This window comes from Pieris brassicae, chromosome 5, assembly GCF_905147105.1.
Source record: "Pieris brassicae chromosome 5, ilPieBrab1.1, whole genome shotgun sequence".
Lineage (NCBI taxonomy): Eukaryota > Metazoa > Arthropoda > Insecta > Lepidoptera > Pieridae > Pieris > Pieris brassicae.
Genome location: NC_059669.1, coordinates 14,161,882 through 14,176,635, shown reverse-complemented (window position 1 = coordinate 14,176,635; position 14,754 = coordinate 14,161,882). Strand labels below are relative to the sequence as shown.

At 30.3% G+C, this 14,754-nt stretch overlaps 1 protein-coding gene across 2 annotated transcripts; it reads left to right on the top strand.

Moving 5' to 3' along the window:
* Positions 1–493: 493 nt before the first annotated feature.
* LOC123710052 (signal peptide peptidase-like 3) lies at positions 494–14,219 on the top strand. 2 transcript variants are annotated; one of them, XM_045661728.1, is made up of 10 exons: positions 494–645; positions 2,365–2,495; positions 6,378–6,493; positions 6,742–6,861; positions 7,429–7,602; positions 8,575–8,737; positions 9,437–9,573; positions 10,512–10,627; positions 11,389–11,547; positions 11,908–14,219. In XM_045661728.1, the coding sequence occupies exons 2-10, from the start codon at positions 2,425–2,427 to the stop codon at positions 11,983–11,985; spliced, it is 1,134 nt and encodes a 377-aa protein (XP_045517684.1). In that variant the 5' UTR covers positions 494–645; positions 2,365–2,424; the 3' UTR covers positions 11,986–14,219. The 2 variants fall into 2 exon arrangements, with proteins under 2 accessions (XP_045517684.1, XP_045517683.1); XM_045661727.1 differs by having other exon boundaries at positions 6,378–6,529; positions 11,908–14,217.
* The last annotated feature ends 535 nt before the right edge of the window (positions 14,220–14,754 follow it).

Below are 14,754 nucleotides of genomic sequence, written 5' to 3'. Positions count from 1 at the left end.
AATGCTGTATCCATTTCCAATTACCGCGGTCAGATAGGGGTGGCGAAGATAATACATGTTTTGTTCTTCAATTTCTAAATCACGTTGAAGTTGACGAAGATGTTTCAGTTCTACTTTTTTAACCAATCGATCTTTTCCTCTAAATAAGTGGCCATTTGGCAAAAGATTACGGCGTAGCAAAACTACCGATAACTTCATAGTACAGAATTTATTTTTAAGGTTTCTTATTGCTTAAAATTTAAGTTTCTTCTTTTGATTGATTATTGAATAATTAATTAAACATGTCCAATTCTACATATAAGTCCAACTTTAGTAATTCATTTTTAATTGTCAATTGTCACATATGTGAACCTTACATCTGTTTCCACCATAGACTATCAAAATGATGAAAGGTGATGTCTTCAAACTTCTCTATGGAATAGGATTGTTTACTGTCATGATTCATACAAGTTTTCATTTATTGTTATGATGTTGTCTATGGTTACTATGGCTGTCGATCGACAAGCGTAGGGTAGGGTAGGAGTATTAAGAGTAAATATTTTCTATATGACTTTTTCTCAAATTTATCATCACTCGTGTATTCATTACTAAGCATGGAATTAAGTGACGAATAAGTGCTTTGAAAATCAACGGCCCTCTTGTCTGGTCAGTATTTTTTTATACTTTTACATACTTCCGTGTATTTGGTTTGCTTTCTAATAGTTTTATTGTTTTTATTCAATATTTTGTTTATATATACTACTATAGCCTATTCTATCACACAATACTTTCTTACTTATTTCAGTTCGATTGTTATATATTATTGAAAGTACTTTGTAGTTTCCTTTCACTTCAAATTGTGAATGATATTCGTGCTCTACTTATTTCGGTATCTATTTTTCTCTGTACTTTGGTCATTGTTTTGTATTTTAAAAATGCTAAATGTATGGCCAGTTTAATAAAATTCTTCGTTCAAGATGTAGAAACCAATTACCGATAGTAATAATTGACCCAAATATAAGATTTTTAATAAATTTTGATGAGTACAAACAAATTAATATTACATAAACTTGTTTTAACTAAATTTTGAAACATATTTTTCATTTTTTTAAATGAGACAGCTAAATATACTTAAATGGTACCACTAAATATAAAATACAGTTTATATAATATATATTAAATAGAGACATTAAATATTCTTATTTTTTATTTGATTGCATTAAATACATGTTATTTATTATATTGCATAGTAAATTCCTTATAACAGAGTCATTAAAGTTCTAACCCTAACTAGAAGGACTACTTATAAACTATATGAATTATATTGTACTTATTCACCATTTCATGCAATAGTAATATTCCTTAAGCTTTTAAAATTTAAAATAATCAAAACATTGACATAATTATATGAAAAATACTTTGCACATTGTTTTGTTAATAAATGTGAATTCTTAGCAGAGATGACTTAATGAAACACTGTTTATATTTCCTTGTTATGAATTTCAGTTATATTGTTTTGGTATTGTCTAGTGCTTGTTATGAGATGTTCATTTTGTTATTTAACTTTACAAAATCTGTTCATTATAAGGAAAAATAATTTATTCTAAGTATTGTTGGAATTCTGGTTTTAGTTTAGGAATTAGGATAAAATTAAGACTATGCTTTTATCATATTTATCCAGCATTATTATTTATCTATCAACAAATCACATTTTCCAAATTATTTCAGGAGTTATTGACAAAACCATTATAGTTTTATGTATTGTAATTTACAAAATGCTATACATAAATATTTAATTAGTCTAAAATATTTATATAAATTAAAATTTATTTATAAACAAATTAATGGGCAAACACAAAATTGCCAGTAAAATGATAGTATGTACTGTTAGATTAGCAGTTGACTATGAGAGCTCAGACATAAACACTAGTTAAAAAGGAGAGGCAATTTATTGATAAAATGACAGTGCTTACCATAAATGATAATGCTCTTATTGCATTCAATACATTGATGACAGGCTTGGTTATTTTTTAAATATAAATATCAGTTAGTAAATAACATGCTTGTAAAATATATGTATGCATGCAAGATGTATATTATTCTTATATTTTTTATAGAACTGCTTATAAAGATTTATTTCAACAATTTTTTTTTAGACTGACACAAGTTGTTTATTTATTTTACTATCTAATCAGTTTTAATTTATCCATTTAAATATAATTTACTGCTCCTTATTTAATATTTAACTACCTTATATTTACTACTGAATAAAAAACCGGCAATTTAAAAATTTGAACTTGCTAAAGTAACATAAAATTGCTCCATTGAACCTAAAAAAAATATATACAATTTATATATATTAATTAAAATTGAATGTGTTCATAGAGGGGATCCATACAGTGTCCCAGTAGTGACCAGTGGATAACTAGCCTCTCAGGAAGAAAAATGGCACAAGTGGGGGCGAACATGGAATACCAAGAATACAAATGGGCCTATTCAATCATGGATTCTTCAAGGTATATTGATACACTGTTTCTTGAATAAGGAAGTATTAAACTTTAACTGAAGAATGACTGTTTAGAGAATTATAGAGATTTTATATTTCCAACATATATTTTAAGATATAGGATTTACTGTCAAAGCAAAGCTAATCCTATTACCCTTAAACAATTTTTTTTCTGAGAATATAACTTATACTTTTATCCTCTAATTACTCATTCTAAGTATTTCATTAGGGGATGCCTGCTATATTTATTAATGGAACAATAACACCAAAACCTTCAGTGTTTTGTGTGAAATATTAAATATTCACAATATTGATATTCATGCTTATTGTGCTGCACAATGTGTGACCGTCTAAATGAGAGATTTTCCAGTAAGATGGAGAAAAGACTTCGTACTATTTGATATACGGGATTCATAGTTGAGAATTTTGAGTAAATTTGTTATTTAATAATTTCAAAAATATAATAGGACAAGAGATAGATTATTTAAATTATTATAATTTACGAATTTGTATGAGCATAATTGGATGTTACCTAACTACGTGTATTGACACGTAGTTGTTAAATAATAGTTTTATTATGTGGAGTTGATGCAATTAATTGGTAAGCCGTAGACGCTTGTTACGTTACATTAAGCAGCTCTTAAAACCTCGTCGGAAGAGGCTTAATTTAATTACAACTTTGTTAGTGATGCTCTATTTGTATCAAGGTTGTCACTACTGTTATAGGCCCGTTTTGTATCTATGGAATAAATATTATAGAAGACCACCACTGACCTAACCAAAATGTAACGCTATTTAAGTACGCTACGCAAACTTTATAATAAAGAAATCAAATCTAAAACTCGTTTTTTTAGTTTAATTATTAAAAAAAATACTTGTTACTCCGATGTATATGAAAACAACTTTCAAACAATCTAGTCATAACAGAATATACTTAGTATGTAGTTGGGTACCATGAGCGTGCATCTAAATTTCGAAACGTAGGTTAACACTATTCATTTTGCTTCCTCTCAAAGTAGCGAAGATTACTTCAAGTCCTTAATTATCGTGGTGAGCCTGCCCAATTAGCTTTGAGATAATCTCCTAAGGCTCCGTCTGTTACCTTAGGTCTCTTGGTGCAGACATCCCGTACTTATTTATAATTTCACTATTTATGTGTTAGAATACGTCCGTAGGGCTTAGGTATACGTAGAATTGTTAGGTTCTTACATCTCCCCCTCTCATATATTTAGTTATCTAGTGCAGCTTACTTATACATACACTACATATACTATACAGATACTCCTGGAATTCAATACATATAAATTTGAAACACACATTTTACAGTCCACTGGCCAGCAACTAGCAAGAAATTTGTAGTAATTATTACTGAAATACCGGACCAAATTATGTATAGTGTTTTAATCGGAAACGCACGTGATTCTTTCTCTTTATCACAATCTTCGACATAGTGTCTATACACAATTAATTTGTATAGAATCGATCAAAAACATATATTTTCATGGTGTACTAAGAATAGATGCATTGTCTATTCTCATATTAAAACAATAGTTTCACGTTATTTTGTAATTACAATTGTAAAGACATAATCGCATATCAATATTGTGAATGTGGGATCTACGTAATAGAATAAAAACGATGACTTCGAGTTTTTTTAAATATTAGCCGTTAATAAAGCCTTTTTTAAATGCAATTGTAAATACCGTTCCAATATAATCTATCAGACCGTAACAAACACACTTATAAAACTTCTTTAGCAAGCTTAGAAAATAAGTTATTACATAAATTAGAACAGAAAACGTGTGTATAGATCGTAATGCGTTTCCAAAGAATTGCAGCCTGTGGCCTGAGATGACAAAATACCAAATATGGAAATGACACCGGAAGAGATTTAAGATTTTTGCTTAACGGCTAGTTGCTTCTCTTCCTTTGAAAAAGGATGTGAAATTCGTAGTTCTTGCAAATGAAGGAATACAGTTTCCTGTTATTCCAATTACGACTATTTAGGTTTAATAATTATGGCTTGTAGGGTTGGTTTAACCAAATAATCTTTATTTTTAGATAAATATTGTCTTACAAATTGAATATTGTTAATTGTTTGTCGAGTTATATTTTATAACAGTGACAGGCTCACATAACTTATAGATATTGCAATTTCACCCTGGTTTTCTGGAATTGATAAGATGTTCTACTGACCCGTGTCTCGATAAAGTGTTCTCAGATGCCATTTTGTATGTGAAAATCGGACTGAAGTAAACTTCTAAATTTTTATATAGTCATTCAGTCATTTCACGCCCTCACTTTTCATAATGGTTTGGCTAAGACAAGTGTTTCTCGTGTTTTTTTGTAAATTACTTAAGTAAATTAAATAAAAATGTATGTTATGAATTGCTGCCATAGACATAACAGTTGTGTATAGTTCCGTAACCGCCAAGCGTGGCAGATAGGTAGCTATGCCAAACCAAAACAGTTATTATTGCTTCAACTGAATCCTTAATATCCACTTAACCTAACTAGTGAACCGCAACGGCGGTCATAATATGCCGATGTCCGATTTGTAAGGACGTAATTAACGCACTTTGAAGCCATACTAATCCGCATTATAGAGGCTGGTAATTTTTTTATCTTCGTTAACAAGATTACACTGTTCTGATTTCCCCGTTGCTAAGGTTTTAAAATATGATAAAAAAGTGTACTTAATTTCTCCAGAGATCACGTTGGCTGTGTTTCAAAAATGTGTGCCAAAACTTATCAACTTATTTTGTGTTAGCATATCAATGTTAAAGTTTATTAAAATAAATGTCTATTGTCTATCAAAAATCAATATCAAAATACGTTTATTTAGTTTAGATGCGTCACGAATGTCAAAACCGTTTACAAAATTCGTCATCCGTTCACAAAACTACCAGGAGGCCTTGTTCTGAGAAAATATGGCAAGAAACTCAGCAGGTTTTACCCTCCCTCTACAATTATTCAAAGAAAAATGAAATAAAGTTACATAAGTAAAAAAAAATCAAATCACAACACTTTAAAGATAACAATATAACTAGAACTATTGCCATGCGTTTATTTATTTGTAGTTTATTTACGCGAAATATAAATGGTCTAAATACGATAAAGCAATATAACTTGCCTTAAAACGTATTTATAAACAATATTTTTTGTTACATATAACTGTGTATACATTACTGTAATAATATAATGACGAAAAAAACCATTCGAGAGCTATTTGATGCTTCTTATAGATTTATATATTATAATATATAATAGTTAATGTCTTGAAATGTATAAATCGAGAAAAGCAACAGTCAAAAAGATTGTGCCTGAGCGTGAAAATATACCGCTTTAAATATAATTTTCTGCTGAAGAGAATTGACGACCTTTCTCTTCTCGTGTTTTTGACCGCTGACCGAGTCACCCAGATAGTAGTTGAAGTGGAAAATTTATTTGTTATTTTAACAATATAATTATGTTTAACAATATTTTAAAATTGGTGATATTTTCTTAAATTCCAGACGAGTTTGGAAAAAAATGTGTTGCTGTCAAGTGGCATTATTATTAGGAGATAATCCTAATGTAAAATCATTCGCGAAAATTAGATTCGTTGAGTTGAAAAAAAAGAAAAAGTATTCGATGAAAGCAACTTTTAATTAATGTTTATAAAGTTATACTAGGTGTATGTGGCCGAGGTATATTTTGAATCGCATTACGAAATAAAAATATGAAACTCTTTATTGAATTTTATAAACCTTTACAAAATAAACTTAAGCCAAAACTATAATTAACATTCACGTTCCACGTTTCATAGTTATTAAAGCGTTGATTGGTTTCGTTGTCGAAAGGCGTCTAAACTCTATATCAAAAACTAAATATTTATTTTTACTTTTTACAGAGTCTCTGCGTGCCTGATATCTATGCTCCTGATCGTCTATGGCAGTTTCCGATCTTTGAATATGGAACGCGAGGCGAGAGAAAAGGCGGAACGCGAAAAAGAAGCTTCCTTATTAGGCAATAAGACACCGCCAAGCTCTTCATCTAGTAGTAGTATGAATTTTTTATTCCCACATGCTCCAATGATATCATACATATATTTGTAAAATATTGAAAAAAATTTTTTACACTTTTATAACGACTTGGAAGCGCGAAAAAATTGCATCATATCAGCCAAATTTTAGAAGCATATCTGATAAAGCAAAATTCATACATATTAGGATATTTTAATCAGAACACTTCTTAAAGCGTTGCTTTTATTTCAGATGTACAAACATTAAACACGATGCAGGCGTTGTGTTTCCCTCTTGGGTCATCAGTGGCCCTGCTAGTTATGTTCTTCTTTTTTGACTCCGTGCAAACACTCGTCGCGATATGTACAGCCAGTTAGTATATTATTTACGATCTTGAATTGATAAACATTGTTGATATATTAAGTTCGGAGAATAATAATAGGATCTTTGACAGAGTGAGAAATTAATATATAAATAAACATTAACTTATAAAAACTCCATAACCAAAATATTTTTTATACGTCAGTAATGTGTCACAAAAGACTCACGGATTTGACAAATCGACGATAACGTAGCATGCTTGTAAATATTGTCTTAATGTGTGTGTCATTAAGACTTTATGTGCGTCGCAATAACTGAAGTTATTGTATACTTCATTTCGTTTGGAACGAAAAGGTTCTTTGAGTAATTTAAGAAATAATTCACACGTAAAAACTTGACGTGATTACGTCATAGAGTAGCGTTTTGGCGGGTCTTGCCGTGTACTTTTGCTGTACTTTACAGAAGCATAATTAGAATTAATTATTCTAGATTATGGCATTTTGATTGCCTTAACTTAACAATGATTTTCGCCTGGCATCTAAACCAATTTACGAAACTTTCGACGACTTAGACACTTGATGAACTATGCTATGAAGGTAATTATTGTTTTTTTTTTAGTTGTAGCCTGTGCAGCCCTAGCGTTTCTCCTAACCCCGCTGTGCCAGTATGTGGCTGGAGGAAGTCGGGCTGCACTGTGCGGCCGGTACTCAGCCCCCGAGTTGGCCGCAGCTCTTCTCGCCGCTGCTATAGTTGCTGTCTGGGTGTTAACTGGACATTGGCTGCTAATGGACGGTGAGATGTTTATGCAAAGTATAAAATAGTGTTACAATTTATTTACTTCACAATTACACAAAAAATAATAATAAAAAGAGTAGAGTACGCGAGTTCACAGACACACACACACTTACGCACCCCCACATATTGCATATTCTCACACACCTTTGAACGAGCAATTTACTAGGATATTATGTTCGTCTGTATGTGTTTACAGTTGTGGCTATATTTTTAATTACAAAATTGCAAATATTAATTTTATAATATAATATATTTTTGATTATCAATAATGTGTTAAATAATGTAAATTTCTTCCAAACAATCCAGCCGTAAATAATAGAAATAAAAAATAAATAACATATGGCTTTATTAAATATTGTTAAATGTATATTCTCTAATTTTCATGTCTATTGTATTACGATATTTTGTCTTACTTTCTATACTCGTATAACACAGACGCACGGCAACAATATGTATGAATACGCCCTAGTATAGTTAATTAATGAAAAAATTATATGGGCGTATTGTATATAGTTTTGTTTTTTTAAACATGACACCGAATGTCCATCAGTGACGGTTTTGCGCCTGTTATGCCAACTTGGAGGTTTTCCACTCAAATTAGGGGAAATTTATGTACGGAATATCCTTAACTTTTTTAAGGGCTAGACTTTCGCGGGCTTAGCAATGAATTCTTTGATAAAATTAAAAAACAAATTACATAAAATTTTTCATTTTGTACATATTCTTTTCGTTGTTTTTCCTAATTAATTTCTTATGTTTGTTTTCGTGTGTGAATTATATATTGCATTCTTGTTGATTTAGGCTCACCTGTTAGGACTGTTTTTTGTTTTCTGACTTGTTTTGTAAATAAATAAATATAAAGCGTACTGCATGAATAATCATTCATCATTTAAATTAAATGAAAATACTTTTTCGATTCTCAAGAAAAGTGAATATAATTTTGATTTTTTATTAAATTTGATTCTTTAGCTATGGGCATGGGTCTGTGTGTGACCTTTATTGCGCTGATCCGTCTGCCGTCGCTGAAGGTGTCCACTCTTCTACTCACGGGTCTACTTCTTTATGATGTCTTCTGGGTGTTCTTCTCGTCATATATATTCACTGCCAATGTTATGGTCAAGGTTGCTACCAGGTCTGTATGATTTTCTTCATGCTTCACAGGTCTTAAAAATAATACTGTGAATGCTTTTTATCAGCGAGTGAAAGGAGAAGTATACTAAATTAACATTTCCCTCTAAGGGAAAAGCGTACCAATTCTTAAAAGGCCGGCAACGCACTCGCGAGCTGTGGCATTGAGAGTCTCCATGGGCTATCACTTAACATTAGGTGAGACTCCTGTCCGTTTTGTTCTATAAAAATATAATAACATAAAATGTATAAGGAAGTGGAAGAAATAAACACAACTTTAAAAGTCATACATTTTGTTTTTATTTTTCTCATGTATTTCTAGGATTAACTGAAAATATTATAAAACTATAATACAATTAAGTCAGTAATTAATTATATAGAACACCCTTCGTAACCAACACGGCTGTGGGCCCCTGTATGCTTCACCAATATGTATACAAAAAATTGTTACGCCATGGTTATAGATCACTGCCGTGTCATTCTTTTAAAGGCAACGTGCCTTTATAGCGTAGGCGAGTATTTGGACCATAGATTTGACACCGATTGTAAATAATTTAACTTTGACATTATTTTATGTTTATTGTAAAAATTGATATATCATTTGCATGCCTATTTATATATGGCCGATTGTGCCGATAATTGTAATTGATCGATCTAACAGGCCGATACAAATATAAGCATTGCATACAAGCATTAATTCTAGGCCAGCGGAAAATCCTATGAACGTGGTCGCACGTCGCTTGCAGCTGGGCGGGGCGATGCGAGACGCGCCCAAACTGTCCCTTCCTGCCAAACTCGTCTTCCCTTCCATGCATCATCAGGGACACTTCTCTATGCTTGGTGAGAATTTTTTTTATATTATTTATCTCGTATTCACTTAGGACTTATTTTAAACATAAAGTCGTTGCTTATTTACAAAAACATTTACCTAGTACACATATAAATCCTTATATATATCAAAATCTTCACAAAGGCAGCTTTTTCCTTTTAACCAAATTCAGCAAAGGGCTTGATTCTCTCTCTCTCTCTAGGCAGAGACATTGCGTCTCTATGCGTATTCTACAAAGTGTACTATGGTAAGTGATCTGAAGAGTTTGTTTGGGCTGATCCTCCTCCCTTGTGACAATACCGTACCGTACCGTATCAATTAAAATTTTCATCAGCATCAGTCCCGGTGTGGATCTTCCTTGAGAAATCCGACCTCCAATTGTTCAAAGTAAGAGTTTTCTCCTCCATTAAAGGCCACTAAAAATGAGTGTCCATTGGCTACGTTGACTGCCCTTGTTGGGCGTTCTGTAGGTTCGTTGTCCTTCGTTTATATTTTATCGAAAAAACTGTAAAATCGATATTGATGAAACATGGATTGTTACCTAAGTACATATATATAGTTACTATATTTAAATCAAATTATAAATTATTATATATAGTACATTTAAATGCATTAAAACGAATGAAAATAAAGAACATGTTCTAAATTCCTTTATTTACATTTTCGTGCATATTTTTATTTTTATTTATACTCATACATTTATAAAAACGAAGAAAAAATCCAAGGATACTTCTTAAATTATAATTGTTATATACTTTTTTTGTACTGTTATATACCTACTACGTATTACTAATACATATGGAAGTAGTTTGAAATAAAATATATATGTAGAACTCATGAAACTAAGTTGCAAATATGTTAGCGGTTTAAATAATAAGTTCCCATAGCCGGTTCCCATATTAAAAATAACAAAACAATTACGAAGTTCTTTAAAATATTTTTATTTTAGGTTTGGGTGACATAGTGATGCCTGGCCTGCTGCTGTGTTTCGTGTTGCGCTACGACGCATACAAGAAGGCCACGCTTGTGTGTCAGATGGGACAAGTTCCGGGTCCACGTTCTATGGTAATTATGATTTAATGTTTGAAAAGAGTTTAAATAATTTTAAAGTAAACTTTTTTTAAAATATGTAACTAGAAATAATGTCGAAATGAAAACAATACATTCAACTGTTTAGCAGTTATATAGATAAGGATTATGAGTATATCTAAGTAGGATCTTAAACTACTGAGCCGATTTTAAAAATTCTTACACCTCTTAATGAAAATAAGATTCTGTGTAAAAAGTTATTGTACATTTCGGTCCGTATACTAGGTTAATCAAACTTAAGTCTAATTTAATAAGCTGGCGAAACGCTTTTTTTTTGTTACAAGTTTGACTTATTTGATAGCGCTCACGTTAAGAAATTTATTTTCTTGAAAAAAAACTGCCGACTAACCCAAACTTAACCAAATATATACTCCAAGCGTGACTATCTCTGAGATATCATAATGCTATAATACTGATCGAAATAACAACTATTTTATACTACTTGCATGTATTTTTAATGCATATTTGATTTTTTTTTATCAAAACAACAAAAACTTTAGGGGGGTTTAATCGAGGCGAGGCGGTTATACTAACCAATAACTAATAATAATAATTGCTTTAACTCATTTGTTAACAAATTAATCAAATTTTTTCTTATAGAGTATGAAAACACTGTCTAACTATAATGACGTAACAGTGTTGTAAACATAAAAAGGCAAGAACTGCAGCGACCTCCACCACGAAGGTTCTCTTTCTGCTCTTATCAATTATTTTGTATAATTTAAAATTGTCCAAAGGGTTCCCGTCTAACTTACTTCCACTGCTCTCTACTGGGCTACTTCCTGGGACTACTGACAGCGACAGTATCCGCGGAAGTGTTTAAGGCGGCTCAACCCGCGCTACTTTACCTCGTGCCCTTTACGCTATTGCCGCTACTCACTATGGCATATGTCAAGGTAACAGCTTTTTTAACTACGTGACCCATTTGTGGCCTTTTAATATATTAAAAAAAGTATTACGTTAAGAGAAGTGTTGCCTAGGCTTGAACAACACGATTTCGGCTATTATTATCGGATAATAGATTTAAGATATATTTAAAAAATATAAAGAATTTAAATTCTACGTTTAAAAAAAACAATCTTTCTTATTGAACTTTAACTATAGCACTCATTTTTTTTTTATCACACTATAAACAATTTAACAGTAAGAGACGTAATGTCAAAGTCAAATAATTTATTTCAATGTCAATATTGTCTTTTAAATCGGCCTAATATTTAAAACGCCCTTAAATAATTGTATTTTTGTTATATAACCAGGGTGATCTAAGAAGAATGTGGAGTGAACCGTTCATAGCGCCACCGAACGGCAAGTTGGGGGCTGACTTCGACGTCTGAATGAAACTTTTCATCTTAAAACTTATGGGTTCTCAGCCAATGGTCTAAAACAGGTCCTGCATAACTATTTATACTTAAAAATGTCTGAATTTATTTTATAAATAGTTGACTAGGAAACAAACGGATATATACGCTACAGTCCGTCGAGACTCGCTTTAGATCTAGTTTGAATTAGTGAGAAAATCATTATAAAACTAAAAATGCTTTACCACGAATTTTGAAATCCTATATGTTTTAAAATATTGAGAAAATGGCAGAGATATATGCAATTTTTAAACATGCGAAATCTGACGATCTAATTGTATCGAAATGTACGTTTGTAATGTTTTTAATGTTAACTTGCAAAAATTAATAAAAATAGCTAGTGAATCAGTGTTAGAATATAATAATTTGAAACATTCAACTGTCAAAGCTGATGAACTTTATAATGGTTTGAGAAATCTACAGAAAAGCATTAAGTTATATATGTATGCATGCTCTGTTTTGAGCTTTAAATGAAATGGTATTGTACTAAAATTGATGTCTATTATACCAGTGACCATTTAAACTAGCTGTTGTAAAGATTTGCGATCGACGCCGTGATTTAAATCAAGTTAAGAGAATTAAACTTCTTTTTTTATGTCTTATTGACATACTTAATGTCAATACTCAGTCAATATCCCTGAAAAACATTGAATTCTAAATTTAAACTATGGTTACATTTTGATGCCCATAGATTATATATTTTAAATCCTTTATTGCTCTAATTTGTAACTCAGGTTAGTTACCAATTTAGGTTGTGTGATTGGTGAAATTATTCAAGAATAAAAATCTTTATGTAACGTTAAATTTATGAATACAAGATGCCTCGGAAATACACATTAAGTGAAATTAGTTAAATAGAAATATTTGTTGCAATTTACAATAAAATAATCCTCTGTGTAAAGTAGGAATAGAAAAAATTGTTCCCACTATGCTTACGTGTGCGAAAGTTATGGTAAAAAAAAATGTTTTGTAAACTTTTTTCTTTAACAACTTACAATCTTGTAATTAACGTTATTTTTTTACATTCGAGTTTTTACTAAAATGACTGATTTGATCTAAAAATATTTTCCCTCTGTATGTTCATGTAGAAATAAGCATAAAATAAAGATCAATCTCATGTATAAGTAGCCAGTACTTGTATGAAAACTTTTTAATATTTACTGTTTTTAAATGTTTATTATGGTTGGTGTTGAACAAATATGTATGACTTTTTCATTCAATGTTAGGAACTGATGTTATGTGTATTTATCAATTGGCATAATTAATATTGCTTATTATTTCTTAGGTATCATGCACAGATAGTTTTTTCCTTACAAACATATCGTCTTTCTTTTAAGGTTTAAAAAATAATTTCTGAACAAAGTTATATTCATGATTAAAGGAAATTTAAAATGGTACCAGACGACAAATATTAGAAATTATTATTTCTGCAAGATTTTCATTTGAGTAATTTTTATTTCCTAGTTTAAAAGAATAATCTTAGTGTTCTTCGTTTATCACTGCCCTGAAGCCACATTAAACAATCCTTTTAAACTTTTTGATAGTATGTTCATTGCATAGCCATATGGCTATGGTTATGGCTCATATCTAAAGCATATAGTTTGACGAGTGCATGGCTAAAACTTGTTAAGTGAATTGATAAACCATGGTCTGATTAATTTGATTAAGGCACATTTTAATAAAATTAGATGTTAAGTTATGTGAATAATTTTTTTATGAATTTACATGAATTAATTTGCGATTAGTAGTTTTAAGTTAAAATTATACAAATCGTAACCTAAACAGTATTTTTCAATGCAAATAATATTGAGGCTGCTGCTTCAACAGAAGAAACATCCTTTTGCTGAACAGATTACAGAATTTGTTTGCTTGCCTTAGTGGTGGTTTTTTTTACTTGATTTGTTCCCTAACTTGAAATACTAAAAGATAAGTCGTTTTGTAAACTAACCACCCTGTTTTGTTGGAACCTTACTTTTGTACTATGTAGGATATTGACAAATTAATATTTTAAAATGTCATCATTTTCCTAAAAAAGCTGTCATAACTTTTCATACTGTATTTGTTAGATATTATAATATAGATATGAGATTTTCAAATGTAAATATCTAAAAGTATGTGTAAGATTAATGTAACTGTTTCATTACATCACAAGTAGATTAAAATGTATATAAAACCCACACAACATTCTTATTCAAAATAGGAAAATGCATTTAATATTTTTATATGTATTTGTGACCTGTTCTAATACTTAATAAAAATATTAGATGGACAATATTTTGTTTGTATTTCATATGATAAATAGTATTTAGGAATCCTAAATCCCTCAGTGAGATTATATTATTAAAATGTCAATGTGAAACAAACATGAATGTAAATAAATGATTTTAATTAATCTCAATGTTTACTGCTTCAAAATTAAATATTTATGGTACAAATAATAGATGAGAGATAGTAAATTTTTCTATCTCCATTTTCATTTAATTTGGAGGTGTTTAAATAGTACTCATAACTTTTATGCTCATGGATTTGTTACTTTAGATAAATAACACTACAAATTGTTGAAACATAAAAAAAATCTATTCTATAGTTTATTGCATTTATGACATGCTAGATGAAGTTTTTTTACTATAGTTACAATAAAAAATAGGGTTTAAACAAATCTACCAAAACATGATTAATATTACAGCAAATATGTTTTACCCTAGTATGAATGATGGCATAAATGTAGAACAATTTAAAAAAAAT